This window comes from Sugiyamaella lignohabitans, chromosome A (genome assembly GCF_001640025.1).
Source record: "Sugiyamaella lignohabitans strain CBS 10342 chromosome A, complete sequence".
NCBI classification, from domain to species: domain Eukaryota; kingdom Fungi; phylum Ascomycota; class Dipodascomycetes; order Dipodascales; family Trichomonascaceae; genus Sugiyamaella; species Sugiyamaella lignohabitans.
This window is the reverse complement of record NC_031672.1, coordinates 5,085,732-5,107,622: the sequence shown is the minus strand read 5'-3', so window position 1 is coordinate 5,107,622 and position 21,891 is coordinate 5,085,732. Positions and strand designations below refer to the sequence as shown.

Sequence of the window (21,891 nt, the reverse complement as noted above, 5' to 3'; positions counted from 1 at the left end):
GAGTTCCGCGCGGCCGCCGGATAGTCAAGCTAACCCCCGAGGCTGTATGCACGACGATAATGCGAGACAGCCCGGATAAAGGTCCTAACCCCAAGAAAATAGCATCGGTCCGATGTACGGAGAACCCAAAAGAGCTTAGGAACTGGGCAAGATTCGGGCCATCGCAAGGTTATTTGACGCACATGGCAACAGGGGACCAGTATTATCGTCTCGATATCAGACTTGAAATGTGGGGTGGAGTTTACTCGGGGCCGATCTAGCCAAATTATATAAATAGCTTGGGTTAGTCTTCCTCCCCCAGGTTTTTTTATTTATTTTTTATCCTTTTAACTGATTTCGAATCCATAGTACTCACTACTAAGTATTACATTTCGATCAACTCGCGATATCAGTACCTCTATTTATATACAGTTTTGATTTGATTATTCTTGTTGATTGATACTTTCACATACAGACAAAATGGTTGCACCTATTGATTCACTCGTAAAAGGTGTTCAGCACATCCCGGTACCTCCCGAGGCCAAAAAGATCTTTACTCCAGAGGCAATTGCATTTTTGGCTACTCTTCACAGAACGTTCAATTCTACCCGAAAAGAATTATTACAGGCTCGTATCGACCGTCAAAAGAGAATTGATGAAGGTGAACTCCCCGATTTCCTACCCGAAACTGCCCATATCCGTAATGATCCTATCTGGCAAGGTGCTCCCCCAGCTCCTGGTCTTGAAGACCGTAGAGTCGAAATCACCGGTCCCACCGATCGTAAAATGGTTATCAATGCCTTGAATTCAAATGTCTACACTTATATGTCGGATTTCGAAGACTCTTCTGCTCCTACTTGGTATAATATGGTTGATGGACAAATCAATCTTTACGATGCTGTTCGTAGAGATATTGCATTTACAACTGGTGGTAAGAATTACAAGCTTAATACCGATCGTTCCAAACATCAAAAGAAAGAGATTCCCACCCTGATTGTTCGTCCTCGAGGATGGCATCTGGATGAAGTCCACTTCCGTGTTGACGGTGAGCCCATCTCTGGTTCTCTTTTCGACTTTGGTCTTTACTTTTTCCACAATGCCAAGGAATCCATCAAGCAAGGATTCGGGCCTTATTTCTATCTTCCTAAGATGGAGTCTCACAAGGAAGCCCGTCTTTGGAACGATGTGTTCAAGCTCTCTCAAGACTGGATTGGTATTCCCAGAGGTACTATTCGTGGTACTGTGCTTATCGAGACTATTTTGGCTGTGTTTGAAATGGACGAGATTATTTACGAGCTTCGCGAGCACTCGTCTGGTCTCAACTGTGGTAGATGGGATTACATCTTCTCGTATATTAAGAAATTGCGAGGACATGGCGATTTCATTCTTCCCGAAAGAACTGATGTTACTATGAAGGTCCCATTTATGAGTTCATATGTCAAGCTTCTTATTAAGACTTGTCATCGTAGAGGTGTCCATGCCATGGGTGGTATGGCTGCTCAAATCCCTATCAAGGGCGATGAGGCTGCTAATAAGACTGCTATGAACGGTGTCTACGAAGATAAGATTCGTGAAGCCACTGCTGGTCATGATGGTACCTGGGTTGCTCATCCTCAATTGGCTGAAATTGCCCTTGAGGTCTTCAACAAGTACATGCCAACTCCTAATCAAATCTACAAGCGACGGGAGGAGGTTAATGTCACTGCCCGTGACCTTCTGAACCCCTTCATCCCTGGCGGTAAGATCACCGAGGCTGGTATTCGTAAGAACTTGTTCATTGCCCTTGGTTATATGGAGGCCTGGTTAAGAGGTGTTGGATGTGTCCCCATCAACTTTCTTATGGAGGATGCTGCCACTGCTGAGGTTTCGCGTGCCCAACTCAACCAATGGGTCAAGCATGGCGTTGTCACTGCTGAGGGAACTAAGATCACTGCTGACTATGTCAGCAAAATTCTTTCTGAGGAGGTATCTAAGATCAAGAAGACTGCTCCGGCCGGAAACAAATTCGACAAAGCCGCCGAATACCTCAAGCCCGAGATCACGAACCAGACCTACAGCGATTTCCTTACCACCCTGCTTTATCCTTCCATTCAAACCACCAGAAGCTCTTACGAGAAGTTGTAATCGACGAACCAACTGGTTTGGCCTGTTGATAGTATAAGGTTAACTAAATTAAAATATCATTAATATAATACTACTTATGGGATAATAGAGCCTCGCATTGGCCAAACGGGAAATCTCAGGGGTACATATTAGACCCTGCAGCAAGCTACACCTCGCTAAATTTTACTCTCACAAGTATGGTATCATTCTTGGTGACTTCGGACATGCCTCCGGCGGCTGGGGCTCCGCCCCAGACCCCGTAGCTCCTGCTTCGCAGGAGACTAGATCCCCGACGCAACGACTCGAGCGCGCAGCGAGAGGAGCAGTGGGGTCTGGGGCGAAGCCCCAGCCGCCGGAGGCATGTCCGAAGCACCCAGTTAGTTAGTGTTTGAATAAGACGAGAATTAATTACTACTGGAGAAATTTCGCACAATTCTTGTTGGACTATGGCTTCATGGAGGGTGTCCTTTAAGTGCATCTCAGGACCCTTTACGCAGATGATCTGGCACCGTTTTCAGGCCTGTAACATTCCAGATATTAATCATCGCTTGATCCAACAGCACGAAGATGCCTAGTTTAGGGAGATGGATTCAGTTTCTCGTGGCCTCGGGGTCGATGGTTGGTGCCGGATTCCTTGTTATCAAGTATACCACCCCAACTGACGAAGAATTTATCAACGTAAGTGCATCCTCTGCATAGAGCTGAACCCCAGCTCTGCCAACATTTCCTGATTAGCAGGGATTGAGTCGAGATTTGGCTGTCGTTCTTAGGGCTCGAGTATAGATACCCGGAGAGAACCAATGGTTTTAGATTGACCCGAGTTGGATCGATTTTGAGCCGTTAACTAACAGATCCAGAGGCTGTCACCCGAGCTTCGCAAGCAATATGAAACGGAGAAGAAAATGCGTGAGGAATTTGGCAAAATCATGGAGGAGAAATCTGTGGAATACCGAGATAACCCAGCATTTCTTAGAGGTTCGGTCGAAATGAACAAACTTGACCGCATGGTGGGTGTTCAGGCCCGGCAAACAGTTGAAAACCGCGAGAAAGAGCGCCAATACAACCTTGAAAAAGAGAGATTGAAGAAGCTCGCTGAGCAAGAGAAGTAAACTGCTTCTTATGGTCTTTTTTAACCTTTGTACATAATTATTATCTTTAAAACGACGTAAACGGCAGCTAGTTACGAGACTTAATGAGACATGACATGTTCTACAGCTTACATTGAGTAATTGGAACAATATAATTGAGGTGCATCCCAATTTTCAAAAATAATAAGTGTAAAGACGCTTGAAATGAAATGAAAATTAAAGAGATAGCTAAATTACATATATACATTAGGATCACCACCATTTGAGCTCCTCGTACATGAACGGCAACAGTACGACACATGCCGTCCACAGGACAGTAAATATTTGGATAAAAGACTTGGGGAATCCTATAATGCCTTTATCAAGAATGTTCTGGTAGATACCGTAGAAAGCAACTGAGAAGAAATGATAGAAAAGAACCCAAGGACGGCTAATGAGTCCTCCTAGTAATCCAACTGGTTCACTAACACATTTTCCACCCAGCTCGAAATATCGGAAACAGCCTCGTTGTAAGACTTGCAAATCCTCACCTTCAGCTGCAAACAAACTGTACAAAGCCATAGCAAGTACATTTATAATTACTGAGCCTGACTCTTGTTTACGCAGAGTGAAGAATCTCTCGAGTTGTTCAGCCACTGCCTGGTCATCAGACAAATCTGGCACTATTTTAGGTGAAAGAAGTTTGCTCAAAAGAACAGCATCTTTCAAAGCCACGGTCATACCACCACCAGTAAGTGGATGGCGCATGTTCATGGCGTCTCCGACCATAATAAGACCCGGGGTTTTGTTCAAAGTTGCTGGTAAGAACTGGCTGGGCATGCTCCTGATTCTACCTGTATCTAATGCGGCCCTAAAAGAGGGCTGAAGTTGCTTCGGGAGGTTGGGTAATGCTGTCTTTTCTAAATGGCGTTTCATATCGCCATTGGCAATTGAAGGCAATGGACTTGCAACGTCACAAAGAATTCTAGTGTCGGTTTTTCCAATTTGATATATCAGAATTGGTTGATGGTCGCCAATAACGACATGTCCATGATAAGGGGCAGGAATGTCGGCATTTTCGAGAACCAAACCTACAAAGTTTGATTTCACAACTGGTGTTTTAGTTGTATAATGCTTACGGAATTTACTAGAAATACCATCACAAATCACCGTGACTTTGGCAAAGAACTGAACCGTTAGTTATAAGCACTGAGGCCTATTCCCGGATAAAATCTTTACTTGGCACGAATTTCGTGCATTTTAACCTTTCTAAAACCTGTTCAGCCCTGGCGAAATGCACCAAACACCTAACTGGAACATGGTGGCTTTGCAAAATAACTTACATGTTGTAAACGACCAGTCTTGTCGACAGTCTTGACCCCTAAAACATGGCCTGTGTGTGGATTGGTGATTATTTCTGTTACATTGGCCTCTAAAAATGTAACTCCAGGGGTTTCACTGGCAGCCTTCCTTAGGTTCATGACGAATCTGCCATGGTGGAAACTTCTTCCAGTGACTTCTTGAGTCTTGCCATCGGCTTCTATTGTCGGATATGGGATATTTACAGTCTCTCCGTGGTAAAACACTTGATAACCTTTAGAAGGGACTGCGTCTATTCCTTCGAGAGCGTGTTCAATGCCTAATTCTCGAAGAGCGTTTACTCCACCTGGCTGTAGAAGTTCACCAACAATCCGATCTGGTTCTCGTAAGTCTCGTTCCACCACCAATACTGATCTACCTGATTTAGCAAACCCAACCGCTAGTGCAGGTCCTGCTATACCAGCACCAACAATTACGTAGTCATAATCTCTGTCCGACATCGCAATATTTACACTAATGAAATATTAATCTCTCGCTCCCTGATTTTGTTTGATCCGTATGTTTTTAAATTGAAATTTCCTTCCAGTTTCTATCCACTCAATATTTTGCTCGTTTATGAGCCTTCTCCCTCTATTCCACCTGGTATCTTCTGCCGGCAGAGTATATATACCAGCATGAAATGTATGGCTTGCGTGTGCTTTTCACCCCCTGCCGCGGCTAGTTTGGATTTCGTGAAGTGGTGTGGTACTTGCAGATTTTTGTAGGCAGATCCACACGATAATGTGGAGCCACTTTTACCCTTACATCGCAGATAGCGGGTAAGGTGATGAAGAGATTGGCTGTGACTTCAAACCACTATCAACAATATATCTGGAGAGATAACGTATTTTGGGGTTTATGGCATGATTTATGACTTGACATTTTTGTGGCTTTGATGGGTCGAATCTGGCCAGTGCATTGCATGGTGGCTTAGAAAATGATACATTGGCAGGAGCTCAGGGGTAAAAGTGGACTGGTGGTAATAATTGTTTGTGTCTTTTATGAAAACTGAAAAATAGTTCTGATGTGGATTCTTGTTATCATCTTGTGTCAGATAGAATAACCGGGAGACCCGGTTTTTGATCTGGAACATTTAATTGTTTGAGAACTAACCAACCTTCTTATTATGAGACATTAACATACTCTACATATTAGCAGGAAGAAACGCAGAAAATATATACTTCATAGAATTCTGTTCCGTGCACCAAGTACTCGACGTATATGACTCACTTTGTCAAAATCACGAAAGATAAAAAGATACTGTCGTCTGAAGCATCAAAGCACTTTAGAAGATAGTTTTATACATACAGGAATTTCAGGGGTAATCAGCGTCCAGTGCGGCACCTGTGAGGATCCTCGCGATATTAGCTCACCATAGCTCAGAAAGTATCTGCATGAGATAATTAGACAAGAGATTCGCGACAGGCTATCAGCAATTCTTGCTTTCTCAACATACAAACTACAATCTCATCTAATAACTTATTGAATACAGGACATGAATCACCTCGAACATTCGGGTCATATGGACCACCCTGGGATGCATGATGGCCATCCCGACATGCCAATGTGCAACATGAATGTAAGTGATAACGCCTGATTATAGCGGTGTCGGGGATTCAGACTGGGGAGCAAGACGTAACGAATGACCCGTCGTCTACAATTATAGGATAGTAGGGTAGACAAAATATTTTAACTGGTTTGATCACATCGATACTAACAGAGTAGATGCTCTTCACTTGGGACACGACAAATCTTTGTGTGGTTTTCAAATGGTGGCACATTCGTACTAATACAGGACTCATTTTTAGTCTTTTAACAATTGTAGCTCTCGGTGCTGGTTACGAATTTATTCGCAAATTTTCCAGAAAGATAGATATAATTGTAGATTCTACACTCCCCGGAAGCGAAGGTAAGTATGAATGAAGATTGTAGGTAGGACAGCTGGGTCGGTGGTTTAAAGACTGTCACCCGCTAGAATTGATTCTGACAATGACCTTCAGAAGAACAACTGAGATCAGAAACCTCGCCTCAATATGACAGTATTAACGACAATTGGCTAGCTTCATCAAGAACAGAACGGATGAGGTTGATTAGATCTCTCACATATGCATTGCAAGTCGCCTATTCTTTCTTTCTAATGCTAATATTTATGACATATAATGTAAGTTGAAGTCAAAGGAGTACAAAACTGGGTTTTCAACACTAACTGAATCAAGGGATGGGCAATGCTAGCGGTGACAGCCGGTGCATTCCTTGGGTTTTATTTATGGGGAGATAAACAACAGGCTACTCGTGGTATGGCCTGTCATTGAGCAAGCATGGCAGCCATATATTTTCAATATAATTTTAATATGATATATAAGATAATATATTACTGCAAGATCCCTAATCTAAAAGTTAAAAGAAAAGCTGTAAATATCAAGCAAAGTTAACAATCATAAACCAAAAAAATCTATCTCCCGGGGGCGAGTCGAACGCCCGATCTCAAGATAACTTTTAAACATTACAGTCTTGCGCTTTAAACCAGCTAAGCTACCGGGAGGTCAGAAAAATCTCCCGGGGGCGAGTCGAACGCCCGATCTCAAGATAACTTATAAACTTTACAGTCTTGCGCTTTAAACCAGCTAAGCTACCGGGAGGATTTTTTGATTTCCGGTCCCTACGCCTATGCAGGAGACGATACTAGGTATAAGGGTAAATTGCCTTTAATAGTAATAATTTGTATTTAGCTGGTAAGAATTGTCAGTAAACAGGGATTTTATCAGAAATTCGATATATACCCCTTTCATATCATCTGAGCCTCGTAGAATAACCAGAGGATTGCAGAATGAAAGTCAAAAGGGAGTATCAGGACTAAATTTCTGTGGCTGGCAGGGAGAAAGCTCTCAAGTATCAAAAAGCGCGCCGCAAGCGCCACACGAGTACCGTCGCTAAAGTAGCTTCACGAACCTCGACGATATATCAGACAATCTAGCATCATCAGCTCCAAAACTACAGACAAAATGACATCGGTTGCGAACACAAACCAGCGACAGCCGCTAGAAGGGACGGAAACCGAGGAGTATAAATACAAATTAAAATGTCAGGATCTCAAAAGAAGAATCCAGGAGATTGATGAATACAATGAGCTAATGATGGTGTCAATAGACCGAACGAAACGGGCCATTCAGAGATTGAGACTCGAAAGAGCGTTAATGCTTGAAAAATTGGAAGAAAAGACCGAAACAAATGCAGACGAAGATTCTGATAAAGCGCTGTCTCCGCCACTGTCACCGATTCAACAGGAATTGCTGAAGAAACATGCTAGCGGAACGCTGCCTAGCTCAGGCAGAGGACATGGTAAAGGTACAGGCAAAACTAAAGGCAAATCAAAAGAGTCAAAAGCAAAGAGTAATGGCGAACTGTCAGCCAAATCCTCACGCTCTGAAATTGGTGGAGATGAGCATAATGATGAGGATCATGACAATGACAACGACATCGACCATGACCATGACAATGAGAATGATCACGATGATCAAGATCAGGATTTGGATGAAAACGATGGAGAAAACGATGAAGATGGACAACACGATAGCGAAGACTATAGGGGTGATGAAGAGAGACATGTAAAGGAGGAACTCGATGGTGGAGACGCATTCCCTGCCAGTCATAGGAAGAATTCAGTGAGTTCACAAAAAGAACCGAGGAAGCCAAGAAACGCCTTTTCGCTCTTCTGCGATGCTGAACGGGAATCATTCCGACAAAAATATATAGAGGAACATCCAGATGAAGAAGTGAATGAGTCGGATATAAACCACCAACTGGCCATTGCATGGAAACGAGTCGGTATGAAGAGCCGAAGCTATTACTACGACAAATACGAAGCTGAAAAGGCTCGCTACGAGCGAGAAAAGGCGGCATTCACAGCCCAAGGTCATCAACACGACGATGTAGACGCGAATGCTGAAGCAGATGCCGAGACTCACGAAGAGACTGTGTCCGACGAGAAAACTCAAGAACCCGAAGCTCCTGAAACCAAAGATGCAGACAACGATGTACAAATGGACGACGCAGAACCCACAAGAACCGAGCCATCAGAATCTACAGAACCGGCTGGTGAACCTCCTTCTGAAAGCGCTCAACCTGTCAAAGATGAAACCACCTAGTCTGCTGGTTTCTATGTACTAAATATTTATACTATTTCCTTGAACCACTGTGCCTCTGGCGGCTGGGGCTCCGCCCCAGACCCCGCTGCTCCTCTCACTACGCTCGAGTCGTTCCGTCGACAGTCCACGATCTCCTGCTTCGGGTTTGGGCGGAGCCCCAGCCGCCAGAGGCACAGACCCCAATACGTTGTAAAATTACCATATTAATTATATCTAAATACCTTAAAAGTCCTAATAAATATTCACAGTCGTATCACATTATACAGAAGTCGCAATCAACCAACGCTCTCGAGGCAGAGGTGCCAGTAGTCCAGAATATCCTTCTCGTTTTGGAGGGGCTTAAACTCGTTAGCCGAAGGTGTGCACAGATCGTCTTCGTCTTGGTTTCCATCCAGCACCAGGAAGAAGGATTTGGCGAACTGTCTGCGAACATGTGGGATGTTGCGGGCAAGTGCCGACTTCTCTTCGTCAAAAAGCATGCTCAGTAGGCTCATGGCAGTGGCATTGTTCGGGTCGTTGCTGACAAAGTCGTATGCTTCGCGAAGTGCTGCTTTAATGGGCAGTCTCTCGCACTCGTTGTCAAGAACACACAGTTCATAGTACAAGAGAATCTGCACAGCAGACAGCATGTAGTCGTACACGAACCAGCAGCTCTTGATATCTTGGGCTCTGAATGTGTTGTAATATAACGTCGAGATACTCATGAGTTGCACACGAACACACTTTTCAGCACCGGAACGAATGGCCGCCAGCACCATGGGATCGAGATTGTTGTAAATGTCAGCAGCTGATGGCTCGCTCAGAGATCCCAGGAGCAACAGGAATGGTCTATACATAACCGATCGCAGGTCCCATACCATCAAATGCACAAGAAGCCATTCCTTGGCCTCAGATGGGGTCAGCGAACTGAGAATTTGAATATCATCTGTACGGAGATATGGCTCTTCTGACACCGACAACAGCTGGTCAAACTCGCCAAGAGAACGTGTGATTGTATCATGACACGAGATAATGTCGGGTAAGCTGGTGCTATTATAAGCTTCAGCCATGGCAAAAGTTGCCAGAGTAAGAAGTTTATTCTTCAAGTGAATGAATGCAGTCAGGGAGGGGGCGGATGCTGAACTCAATTTGCTGGCAGTGAAAGCTGGGAGGTACAGTTTGGCAAATGGCACTTCGCCAATCGAGTTGAAATAAGTTCGGCCAACTCTCAAACTAGTATACTTTTCCATACCAATAGCGCAGAATAGTGTACGATACTTCTCATAAGCCTCGGGAGAATTATCTTCTTGAGGATTGATTTTGTGCAAACTAAGAGCTCTGATTGTCTTCGAGATAGCACCACCGTACAAGTAAGCCGATTGATTCTGTCCAATAAGATATTTGAACATACATACCAACATCATGTACTGGCACATTCTCAAAGAGGTGACTTCAAACACATCGGGGACAGCTCGACTGGCCTTGCGATTATACTCCAAACCCCATTGGTAACTGCTGACACCAGCAAAGAAGGTGCGATGGGCATTATTGGCAATACATCCGAGTGCGTTGAGCATGTAAATGATGCCTAAAGTGACTTCAGAACATGGTGGAGGTGTTCCATATTCAGCAGCTCTCCAAACAGCCTTGGCTTTCTTGAGCCATACATCAGGCTCGAGAAATGGTAGAGTAGGATGAAAGTGAATGAAAAAACTGGCCAAGGTCTGCAGCATCTGTTCTTCAGTCAGGTGGCTCTCATAAAGAGTGTTGGTAGCAGCAGAGCTGGAAACGAAGCTGGCAGATGGAATAGGCTTATCAAAAGGTGTTTTCAAAGGGGCCACTTCATAGAAAGATCGAACTGTGTTCAGATGATCGGTGGGTAGGAAATTAGTAAACATAGATACTTTATCGGTGAACTCGAAAACGGCGCCTGAACGACGGTTGCTATGTTGAATGACAGACACGCCGAGTCCATTGTTGAGAGGAATTGATGGTGGAGGTGAAACTCCGCTGTTGTGACCGATGAGATTATTGACCATAACAGGAGAGCCCGAGCTCGAACTGGCAGTCGTGTTTGACTCGCCACTAGAAATGGGCGAGTTGACAAAAGTGATATCGCTGCTGTTACTGCTGTTCTTGGAATACATGGATTTCATATCATCCTGAGCCAGGGGTTCAGGTTTAATCATATCGATTCTGTCGCGGTCGTTCTTGTCGACAAAATCAGGCGACTGAAGGATTTTCACCGAAAATTCGCGTTTGGCACGGTAATGCTCGCGATAATAACACTTTTCGCCAAAACGACGACATTCATTACAAACATCGCCCTCTGAGCATTTAACTTTTCGTTTACGACAGTTTTCGCAGGCTCTGGAAGCTCTAGACCGTCTAGCACGAGGGATAGAGCTTTTCATTGGATTGTGGGCATGGATCCCGGGCATCACCGGAGGTTGTGGGATATACGATGGCATTGGTTGCGACTCCATTAGCCCATAACTGGGCATATAATTATAGTCGTTCATTATTGTGATGGGTTTCCTTACAGTCAGTCGGTAAGTCAGTCGGTAAGTCAGTCGGTAAGTCAGTCGGTCAGTCAGTTAGACAGTCGGTTACACAGTAAGACGTGGGGGGAGTCAAGTGGTGCAGCCGGATTCGTTACTATTATGAATAAACACCACTGAGTGCAATACAGCAAACGCTTTGTTTTGTTCTGAACTTCACAAAGACCTAATGTCCTATTAGAAAATCGAAATCACGACCAAGTCAGTAGAAATTTTCGACTGGTGATACTGTTGAGTCGTTGAAACGACTTAGTCTAAAGATAATTCACGATAACCACGGATTTTCGAAGGTGACGGTTTTTTCTTTCTGTGTCGGCTATTTTCGATTTACCTCTGCGGTATTTAGCCGAGCAGGAGTTCCTTTCAGTCGGTTCAGAGACTATTTTATTGGTCCAGTTGAAGCTTGATGGTGTTAAAAATCTTAACAGTTGACAAACAAACAGATTTAATCAGAAAGAATCTAATAAACCTAAGACAAGTTCAAGTTCATTTCCACCTCGATCAGAAGCAACATGGATTTGAGACAAAACTAAACGACGATAACAAGCGAAGCTATTAATATTTTTCTTTTTCTCTTCAGTTCCCGCAGTACAGTACGATCAGTAGGTTAACCGTTAATTATACATGCTGAGCAGGGAATAGCTTGTAAAAGAGCACACCACGACTGATTCGAAATAAGAATAAAAAGAAATGAAAGCACCTAACCAGGTAGAAATGGAACTGTGAAAAAGGCAGCAAGAAGCAGCAGAACCAGTAAAGAACAGCAGAAGCAAAAAAAAAAAAAAATATAGCTACAACAATACAAAAATAAATTATTATAGTGTAAAAAAAGGCACCCAGGCACACATAACCCAGGACTTAGCAAAAAAAGAAAGTGTGAATCACAGTGATAAAATAATATAACAAATATATTACAAATATAACGAGCCAAAAAAGAAACAGAGAATAGAATATCAAAAGTAAGACCAAAAAAACAAAAAAACAAAAAAATACAAAAAAACACAAGATGCTAAAAAAGACGGAGAAGCCGAAATGTCGAACAATAATAATAATAAAAAATAAGCATGGAACCTTTAAAACTCAAACTCAAACACAAATCAGCGTTACAATGCACCAGTTAAAATTTGTTCAAGAGGAACACAGCAGATGGTAACGAACTGACATTTAAACACTGGGCATACTTGAACCTTAACTTTGTTTGCTCGGCTCCTATATACCCGGCAGTTCATTCGTACACAGAGGCGACGAATGAGGCAGCCCAAATGTGGCAGCAGAGCTGGAATAGGCATCACTGGCTTGGCCCCATCTGTTCAGGCCCCCCCCTCCCCAGTGCACCCCTCACCTGTTCTCGCAACCCCTCGCTGGCTAGCGATAATCAGCATCCCCGCTCCAGCCCACAAACGACCGGCTCCAGCCCAAACCCCCAGCAGGCAATTGATTGCCTTGCGGATTAATACCTGAGACCGGACACAGCCTCCTGTTGTGATGCCAGGCCCTGCGGGAGAGAGGCCACAGCCCGAGTTGAGTATATGCCGGGCCTGCTGCTTAACTGGTTTGGGGGTAACCTCAATAGTAGAATAGAGACCAAAAGGAACAAAGAGGGGGCAGCAGGCACTAGTGGCCAGATTCTGACGTAGAAGATTAGCAGAGGAGAAACAAAAAGAACCGGTTGCATCTGCAGGTCGAAGGGCCGTACCTATATTTCCGACCAAGATCGCCAGCCAGATGCGGGCCACCTGCTGGACGACGGTTTTAGGGGCGGGCCAGGGCAGGTTTTCCGAACTGACGCTGCCTCGACGACCCTACTAACCATTCTCATCAGAGCCAAACACACCATACCCCACCCAGGGGCATCCACCCCCAAAAAACGAGCGAAGCGAGCCACTGGTCTGGGCGGAGCCCAGCCGCCAGGGGCAGACCCCAACCCCCAGATCCCACCCGCCAACAACCGACCTGTCGCAGCAGGGACCAGATGCGATCGCTGCACCGTGGCCTGATCGTGGCTGGAAGACATGCAGCAGGCCGCCGCGTAGTGGTCCTAAACAAGAAACGAGAAATTAAAAAAGCTGCCAATGTCCACTCCCACCCGACTGCGTCGCGGTCGATCAGGGTGCATTTCCCCCTGACGCATGGGGGCAGGGGGTGTGCCTCCGGCGGCTGGGGCTCTGCCCCAGACCCCTTGGCTCCTGCTTCGCAGGAGACTGCTAGGACCGAGATGGGTGGGTGAGGGGGAGGGAGGGATTGGGGGCAGCGTGGGGTTGGGGGTGGTCGTGAAGTTGGAGGTGGGTCAGTGAGTGAGATGGTGATTCAGGATGAATGGCTGTTGGTTGGAGTGGAGTCGTCAATGGTGAACTGAAGATTACCCCTGCCGCTACAGAATCGTCTTATCTGGAGTTTGGGGTGCTGGCTCCGCTGCCAGACCGGCTGTAAACTGCCGTATCAGGACGGCGAAGGTCCCTCTCGGACTGACCTCGAGCTAACTGAGAATGTTATAACTGGGCTAGCCATAACGGACTCGCTTCAAAATAATAATATCTCATATCCAACAAAGAGCTGTAACATAATAGGAAATCACCCGAGCGGTATGACCAGGTCCCGGGCCTGACCTACTACGCTAGTTCAAGGGGGTATGACTCGCATCCTAGCTCCCTTCTGAGACGATACCCCTTTTTAACAACCACAAGCAAGGCACAAGCACAAGCACAAGCACAAGCAAAAGCACAAGCATAAGCACAAGCACAAGTACAAGCAGAAGAAGCACATGGTCCACATTGACGTATCTCCAACCGGTCATGATAGCCCATTTGCTTCTTCCTAGCTGCACGCTCCCTGCCAACGATCGGAGATCCCGACTCTGACAGCAGCACGCTCCTGCTGTCGACGTCGTCGCCCTGATTGGAGATTATTTCCGGGGTAGTGTTTATCCACCGATGTCACTCAAACTCCCGGACCCCGATGCTCATTCCACTCGTGAATCGAATCTTCTCTCCCCCCAGCCTCTTGACATCGATTGACCAACTCCACCCAATCTCCTGCCACCAGGCTAGTATCATCTGCACGGAGTTCAAAACGACCCCCCTCTGGTCTCCTGCGAAGCAGGAGCAACGGGGTCTGGGGCAGCGCCCCAGCCGCCGGAGGCAGCTGGCGATGAAGTGGAGTGAGTGATAAGGAAGCGAATAAATAAAAAGAAATAAATGTTTGTATCTAACGGTAATGGTCGTGCTCGTATCTCCGGATAGCCAGCTGGCCTCGTGCGACTAGCGCCAAAACGGTTCGTCGCTGACTCTGCTGCTGCTACTGCTGCTTCCTCGCTAGCTCGAACTTTTAGTTTCGTGGCTCGCCTGCCAAATGGAGATCTATCGAAATCTGGTGTTTGGTTAATGAAACTTTCAACTGAGTTCGAACCGGGATTGGATTCTTGGGCAAAAATGTCAACAAATGGTACTGGGATTGAGTCTGATTGCCGGTAAGAGTCCACTATGTTAGTAAACAAACCAGTTCGAAGCTTAAAGAGACGTGTGTAGCAACAGAATCAGGGTCAAGGACCAGTCGTGGCTACGGAGAGTCGAGCTGGGGAACACTATTTGTCAGTCAGTTTGGCACTGGTAAGAGCAGTCAAGGTCTCCTTCATAGTCCCCTCATCAGCGGATGTCGCTCGAGATAACGAACTGCTGGACAATGGGGTTCGCTGAGGAGGTCGTGCATTCTCAGGACTCTGGCTATATGCGCCATCCATGGCTCCATAGTTATCTCCTAGGTTGCGGCTTATCATTAGCGTGCTCTGGCTCTGGTTGCGTCGCAGGTTATAGTTGGACATAACGGTAGGAAGCAAATCGGCCTCTTGCTTCTTTTTCCTCTTTTCGTGCAAAAATGGATGCTCTAAACACTCTTCTCCGGTCATTCGGTCCTTGGGTTCCACCTTTAAACATTTGGTAATAAAATCTCGAGCACTATCAGACACATCTGCCCAGTACTCCTCGGGCTCAAACGCATAGTCCGCTGATAATATCGCCTCCATTTCTTCCGAACTTGTATCTCTATCAAATGGTGTATAGCCACATAGCAGAAAATATGTAATCACACCGATAGCCCATATATCCACCGGCTTACCATGGCCTGTCTTTTTGAAGATCTCAGGTGCCATGTAACCAGGAGTTCCACATGTGGTTGTCAGCATCCTGAACTTTTCCTCGTCAATGATTCTCGACAGGCCAAAATCGGCAATTAGCAGATCTGAGTCTTCTGCCGGGGTTTTGAAAAGAAGGTTTTCCGGTTTCAAGTCCCGATGAACAATGCCATGAGAATGTAAATATGCCACTCCAGAAACCACCGACTCGATGATTTCTACTGCATCCGACTCGAAAAACGAGCCCTTATTATAAATACGATCAAACAATTCACCTCCTTTGGCTAGATCTGTCACCAGATACAAGTTATTAGCCGTCTCGAAATAATCCACTAGTGTTAGCACATTACGATGGCCCTTGGATATCCGACGCAACACGACTATCTCATTGCGCACCATATGTTCACGACCCGACATGAGTCTTTTATTGATGACTTTGGTGGCATAATAGTTGCCAGTATCGATATGTACAGCTTCCTTGACCACCGAATATGTTCCTTGACCAAGCGTTTTACCTGTTTTGTACCGACAAGGTAATGGTTGAGGAGTGGTTCTAGTAGTACCAGCATTAGCTGAATTTGATGCTGATGTTGCTGGAGTTGCCGGCGTTGAAGCTGAAACTGGAGCTGATGCTTGACCCGATGATTGACTGGACATCTGAGTAGGAGTTTGTACGGGAGCAGGAACTGAATCTTTAGATGACTCTTGAGCCTGTTGTTCTGTCTGTGCCGCTGCTAGCGATGAAGACAGACCCGACTGGATCGAGCTGGCTCCCTCGTTTCTACGAGAAACCCCGTTCTGGCCAGCAACCTGTGCTGAACTCATTTGTAACCCAAAAAATCAACTACCAAAAACCAAAATGACACTTTCTGACGACTTCCTGTCGTATTTTCTATAAAACCAGTGTAAACGAATATCCAAAAACGAGTCTCAAATTAACAACTGGCGCAATGTCTCACCGGACTGTCTTTCTTCGATCAATGCCAATATCCCACTGAACCCTGTCTAACCGTGTGTGCTAGTATCTACTATGTCTGTCTATCGTTGTTTCCTTCCACGCCCGATCAGCGGCTCATTTAAACTTTATATTACCTAATAACCGTTGCGCTGTCTACGTGCTACCAATGGCAATTTCTAATCCTGCTTCCCCAATCCCCACACATGCGCATGCGCGCCCGCGCGTCTACATCGCGGATCAGACCCTTACCAACATCATCCACAACCCCCAAAACCGTACGGGGGCCGGACTGCCTCCGGCGGCTGGGGCTCCGCCCCAGACCCTGGTTGCTCCTGCTTCGCAGGAGAACAAAACTGCCGCGGCCCCCACGCACGACTCGAGCGAAGCGAGAGGAGCAACCAGGGTCTGGGGCGGAGCCCCAGCCGCCGGAGGCAGACGGGGACCCCAAACTGTGCCTCCAGCGGCTGGGGCTCTGCCCCAGACCCCGTGGTGCTCCACTTCGCGGAGCGGAGTCGGGTGGACGAGAGAGAGGGGATTGGGGGTTGGGTTGGGGGTTGGAGGGGATCGCCGGTGCCTTATCTTATCGCGGCACGTGACTGATGATGTGGAAGGAGAGGTGGACAGTTTCGGCTGACGTCAGATAGTGTTTGACGCCGTCGAGAGATATTAGATTCCCGAGTGTGTGCGGGTTGTTCTGAGTGTGGTTATGATGTCCGAGTCTGCTGATAATACTGTGACGATATTCATTTCGTGTCCTGCGTCTGAACTCGGAGAGCGCAACTCGCGCTATGATATGGCTCGCAATGAGTCGGTTCTGGATCTCAAGCTGCGAATTATTGATAGAACCATGCCTGAGTCTGTCCATAGTACTATTGCAGTTGCGGGTTCTGATGGCAGTCCTGCTATTGATCGTCATGTGCTTATATTCCGAGGCAGGATCTTGCGAAATGAACAGCTTTTGGGTGACATTCTTGGCAGCATTGGTGCTGGCATTGAAGCTATAACACCGACTTTTCATTTGGTTGTTAGACAGCCCAAAAACCGAAACGATGAATATTCTTTTACAAGTTCCAATGCTAACGGGGTATTAACGTCTCAAAACGTTGCAGGCCAATCTACTCCTACTCCTACTCCAACTCGTACAATAACTGCCCATGTGCCAACAATTGGACAAAATGGTTCGTTGTCATCTACCGGCAGCAGTGTGGCTTCAAGTAACGATGTCATACCAAGAATAGCAGATCCCGTATCTTCTTCCGTGCCGTCAATTGTATCAGCAGCTAATGCTGCAAATACCGCAGTCGCTGCTACTGTGACTTCGGTTTCTGCATCGGATCCTTTAACTAGATCCGCAGCTTCTACCTCTATTTCGACACCTGATTATAATTCTGCTTCTTCATCTGCTACTGCATCTTCCTCTGTCAATACAGGCAAGTCCATTAACCGCTCTGATTCAGTACATAGCGACCAGCATGCGTTTGACCTCACTTTCCCTGTTAACGGAGTGTCCAAAACTGTGAGCATTCCAAGCTACGAGATGCTTTGGATACCTCCCAAACATAGCAATGGCGACTGGGCATTTTGTCTTTCACCTACCATTGTTTCTAAACTAATTGCATCTGGAGTCTCCCTCGAGTCCGTAGCTTTGTGCATTGAACGAGTCCAGCAACCTTCTATTGTTGGTGGTACTCAGAATACAAATGCTACAGCAGCAGCTGCGCCTCCACAAGCTCCAGACCAGGTTCAAGCTCTAGCAATGGGACAAATCGGCAACTTTTTAAATCCCAACACAGTAGGCCGGGCTCTAGCAAGAGGATTCGACAACGTACGAAATCATCACCATTTAATTCTCTTAGCAATTAAACTAGCACTTGTTGTTGATCTGTTGTCTGTGGACCGTCAAATACTGTACCAGTACTGGCCCATTATTTTATGTGTTGGTCTATTTTTTTTATGGCAGTCGAGATTTCTAGATCGCTATTTTGCTCCAGTACGAAGAATAGTTCCTTATCTGCAGTTACAGTTACCTCATGCTTTACCAGCAACTCCTCACAATTACGAAGATATTTTCATGCGTCTTCGTCTCAATCAACCACTTTCACCGTCTAATGAAACAGCTGATGAAATCCCCGATATCGACGCTTTCATAGCTCTGGCTCAAACTAGTTTGGAACAGCGAACCTTATTTGAATCTATTCAGGGTGGTTTATATATGCTTATTGGAAGTGTGATACCAGCAGTTTACGACTCTTGGTTACGTGAGGATAGAGAGAGAAAGGCCCGTCATACACAGGCAATTCAAGAGCTCCGCCGAAAACTTATGGAGCGTAAGGCAGAAATCGAGTCACAATTTGGCCCTGACCGGGTTCTAAGTGGCCCTTCCACTACAAGTGAAGGAAATACTCAACCTGACGCCAATTCTAGCTCTTCTAACTCGGAGAGCAGTTCACAACCAACTTCTGTAAAGACAAGTATAGAAGCAACAGCAGCAGTAACAGCGATAGCAGCAGACAGTATAGGACATGATGAGCGAGTTAATGGACACACTAGCACCAGCAATGATATTCCAGAAAGCGCAGGCGTACAATCTGGGGACGGCGAAGAACATCTGCCATGAACAGAGGTCCTTTTTTCAAATACATACATAGCATTATTGTTCAGACAAACCAGCTTACATAGTTAATTTATTATAGAAAAACAACAGTAACATCTAAGAAACCGGAAAAAATTAAGCGCCAAAATATTTGCTATCTGGTGAATCAATTGTCCCAAGTCCATGCAATCTTGACTCGTCCTTCAATCGGATCAGCAATCTTGTTGAACGCAGCTGGAGACAAATCCAAATCTCCTTCGTGGCATTCAGGACACAGATCAACGATCTTTACTTTGACATGTTTGTCACCCCTGGTAATGCGAGCAATCTTTCCGCAGTTTGGATTCTCGTCAGACTCGACATTACCGTCGGCAAATTGAGGGGAATTTAAAGCGGCCACCAGATCGTCTGCTGTGCTCGAGGTACCACAAGCATCAGCCTCAGGCTGGTAAAAGGTAGCATCTCCGTGAAATTGCTTAGTATCGTCTCTCTTAGGTAGTGTAGATAAAGGGAATGCATTGGCCAAAATAAAAGAGCTGGCAATGAGTGTCAAAAGTTGGAAGTGCATATTTAAAAGAGAATGAAAATTTATCGTTTGAGATCTAGGAACGAATGTAGTCTTAGCCGATGTGATTGACCAACAAATGACGGTACCGACACATCTTTATATATCTTTTCTCTGTCTCAACTCCTGGTACTTCGAAGTGTTGACGCTTGATTGAACCCTATCTGGAGAGTGATCTAGCTAAGCCTTAGACCGAGATTGAGGCTAATTTAACGAGCTTAATTTTAACAGACTGTAATTTAGCAGTAGTTGACCTCAGATCTACCACAAGCTAGTCCGTACTCCGTTTTATAACATTTCAGACCAGATCATAGTTATTGTCCGACCTTCCCAGCAAGCTCGCGAAGCGAGCACAGTGGGGTCTGGGGCAACGCCCCAGCCGCCAGAGGCAAACTCCTCCCACCCGAGGTAGATAATATTTTAATTATATCAAGAAACGGGTATTTTATTAAATTTTTATCGATTTAATTTATTTGGAATTTTTTACTGACTGGCTGATTTAATGTGATAAATTATTGTCGAGGTTATTTCAGGGGAAGACGTCGATCTAAGCCCTGCATAGATTGCAGAGATTGGTTCCCCTGCATCACGCGTAAGGCTATTTATTGCATTGATATTTAATTAGCCCACTGACCACAGCCTCGGACAAACCATCTTTAATACCCCCACTTTCACCAATAATTTGACTGGAGAATAATTGACGACGATTATTTTAGAATGAGTTCTAAACGAGCTGCAGTAATGTTTGGTAACTTTAATGTTACCAGCCAGGTGTTCTATCAAAGCCAGAAGTCATTTGGTCTGGTTAATCTCAAACCCATTCTTCCAGGCCATGTTCTTGTGTGTCCCCTGCGGCGAGTATCCCGTATTTCAGGCTTGACAGGAGAAGAGGCTGCTGATTTTTATGCTACAGTTCAAAAGATATCACTTGCTATTGAAAAGTATTATCACGCAGATGGTCTCAACATATCCATTCAAGACGGTCCGCTGGCAGGACAGTCAGTTCCTCATGTACACTGTCATATTATTCCTCGTAAATTGGATGACCTGCCGAATATCGATGATATCTATAGATTATTAGACAGCAAGCCAGGTGATTTAGACCACGTGTTTAATGTGATTAGAGAGAACAGACGAACCGAGGCTTTGGGAGTAGACAGTGAGCAACGACCACCTAGAGAGATGGAGGATATGGAAGCCGAAGCAAAGGCATTAGCCGATTTCCTTGCAACACAACAAGAGAGCTAGAAACTTAAAGAGGTTTTGTATTAACTGTTTTGTCATCTCTTTCTAGATTAGGAGGAGTGGGGGTCTGCTTAATCTTTGTTAGATTAAGTTGGATTATAACATAATAAAATTGCATGTACATTAAAATATATTTACAGGGTACCATATACCATATGGTTAGCCACGGGGTCGTGTGCCGTCTAATCTCGTTATCATCATCTCCATAGCTATTTTTCGTGCTCACTAGTTCTCAGACAACTTTCAAACCACATTACTTGCGAGCAGCAGACTCACGAGCTTCTGCCTTCAGACGACCAAAGTGCTTAGCACGTACTTCGTCTCTTTTGCGTTCACCACCCCATCTCTTTTTGCCTCTCTTAATCTCTGTGAGCTCTTCTCCACGCTTGAACTTTTCTCTCCATGCAAGAATGTATCTTCTGGGCCGGCTATCGACACCCTTTTCTTTTAATTCGTGAGTTGTCACTGACATGAAATGCTCCCAAGACTCGAACTTGTCTGCATATTCAGAACAGTTACGGCCAATTTTGGTTAAAAATGTTTGTACATCAGGAACTTGTTCCGTTGGTGATGGGACGAAATCTTTTGGTAGAGGGTCAATGAATTTGGTCTGAAAAGCCGGAGTCGTGGAAAGACTCCGAACAGCTGTCGGAAAAATTGCACGGGATGCGGTAAGGTGAGTCAAATTCGTGCGAAATAGTGTCCTTGACAACATTTTGTATATGCTATTTGTGAGTTGATCTGGATTTTTCAGTTGGATCACCGGCTTCAGCATACAGTTGTCTAAATTATTTTCCACTCTGTAGAAGCGGCTCAGCCTCATAAGCCGCATACAATTTATCCCCTGTATCTATATCTGGGACGGTCGGTCGTAGAAATTTATATATATCCATATAGTCCCAAGCGAGACTATGTAGATAGATCCATGGGTATATTTTAATATTATATTCAAGTGTTACAGGTTGAAAATTGAGGAAATATCTGGGAAAATGACGAGCCAATAACAGAAGCAAATGACCTAACGCTTGAATCCCTGCACGCATTTGCAGTGATCGACGCTTTTAAAGTTGTCGAGAACTCGGTCTTGCTTATCTTTTAAAAGCGGGGAAGTGAAAACAATTCTATACGCCACCTACCGGCTATTGTGGAAGGGGAAGTCAGACCTGCTGGTTCATAGGTTAGGATAACGGTATATATACCCCTGTGGTCTT

At 45.3% G+C, this 21,891-nt stretch overlaps 9 protein-coding genes and 2 non-coding genes across 11 annotated transcripts; 3 read left to right on the top strand and 8 right to left on the bottom strand.

Annotated features, from left to right (window-relative positions):
- Positions 1-459: 459 nt before the first annotated feature.
- On the top strand, positions 460-2,103 carry DAL7 (malate synthase DAL7; the record flags this gene model as incomplete). Its single annotated transcript, XM_018878570.1, has 1 exon — positions 460-2,103. The coding sequence occupies one exon, from the start codon at positions 460-462 to the stop codon at positions 2,101-2,103; it is 1,644 nt and encodes a 547-aa protein (XP_018735860.1).
- Positions 2,104-3,422: 1,319 nt separating this feature from the next.
- ERG1 (squalene monooxygenase) lies at positions 3,423-4,085 on the bottom strand (the record flags this gene model as incomplete). The annotated part of the gene is made up of 1 exon (XM_018878569.1): positions 3,423-4,085. One exon carries the CDS (start codon positions 4,083-4,085, stop codon positions 3,423-3,425), a length of 663 nt encoding a protein of 220 aa, XP_018735859.1.
- Positions 4,086-4,456: 371 nt separating this feature from the next.
- On the bottom strand, positions 4,457-4,969 carry ERG1 (squalene monooxygenase; the record flags this gene model as incomplete). Its single annotated transcript, XM_018878568.1, has 1 exon — positions 4,457-4,969. The coding sequence occupies one exon, from the start codon at positions 4,967-4,969 to the stop codon at positions 4,457-4,459; it is 513 nt and encodes a 170-aa protein (XP_018735858.1).
- Positions 4,970-6,963: 1,994 nt separating this feature from the next.
- AWJ20_1670 lies at positions 6,964-7,050 on the bottom strand (the record flags this gene model as incomplete). Its single annotated transcript has 1 exon — positions 6,964-7,050. It is a non-coding gene; the product is annotated as a tRNA-Tyr (tRNA).
- A 10-nt stretch (positions 7,051-7,060) lies between these two features.
- Positions 7,061-7,147, bottom strand: AWJ20_1669 (the record flags this gene model as incomplete). Its single annotated transcript has 1 exon — positions 7,061-7,147. It is a non-coding gene; the product is annotated as a tRNA-Tyr (tRNA).
- Positions 7,148-7,510: 363 nt separating this feature from the next.
- Positions 7,511-8,653, top strand: AWJ20_1668 (uncharacterized protein; the record flags this gene model as incomplete). Its single annotated transcript, XM_018878566.1, has 1 exon — positions 7,511-8,653. One exon carries the CDS (start codon positions 7,511-7,513, stop codon positions 8,651-8,653), a length of 1,143 nt encoding a protein of 380 aa, XP_018735857.1.
- Positions 8,654-8,928: 275 nt separating this feature from the next.
- Positions 8,929-11,154, bottom strand: grt1 (transcription factor Grt1 (predicted); the record flags this gene model as incomplete). The annotated part of the gene is made up of 1 exon (XM_018878565.1): positions 8,929-11,154. One exon carries the CDS (start codon positions 11,152-11,154, stop codon positions 8,929-8,931), a length of 2,226 nt encoding a protein of 741 aa, XP_018735856.1.
- Positions 11,155-14,773: 3,619 nt separating this feature from the next.
- CMK1 (calmodulin-dependent protein kinase CMK1) lies at positions 14,774-16,144 on the bottom strand (the record flags this gene model as incomplete). Its single annotated transcript, XM_018878564.1, has 1 exon — positions 14,774-16,144. The coding sequence occupies one exon, from the start codon at positions 16,142-16,144 to the stop codon at positions 14,774-14,776; it is 1,371 nt and encodes a 456-aa protein (XP_018735855.1).
- A 2,892-nt stretch (positions 16,145-19,036) lies between these two features.
- Positions 19,037-19,438, bottom strand: DAG7 (Expansin-A1 .2; the record flags this gene model as incomplete). The annotated part of the gene is made up of 1 exon (XM_018878563.1): positions 19,037-19,438. One exon carries the CDS (start codon positions 19,436-19,438, stop codon positions 19,037-19,039), a length of 402 nt encoding a protein of 133 aa, XP_018735854.1.
- A 714-nt stretch (positions 19,439-20,152) lies between these two features.
- On the top strand, positions 20,153-20,683 carry HNT2 (Hnt2p; the record flags this gene model as incomplete). Its single annotated transcript, XM_018878562.1, has 1 exon — positions 20,153-20,683. The coding sequence occupies one exon, from the start codon at positions 20,153-20,155 to the stop codon at positions 20,681-20,683; it is 531 nt and encodes a 176-aa protein (XP_018735853.1).
- Positions 20,684-20,933: 250 nt separating this feature from the next.
- FYV4 (Fyv4p) lies at positions 20,934-21,395 on the bottom strand (the record flags this gene model as incomplete). The annotated part of the gene is made up of 1 exon (XM_018878561.1): positions 20,934-21,395. The coding sequence occupies one exon, from the start codon at positions 21,393-21,395 to the stop codon at positions 20,934-20,936; it is 462 nt and encodes a 153-aa protein (XP_018735852.1).
- Positions 21,396-21,891: the final 496 nt, after the last annotated feature.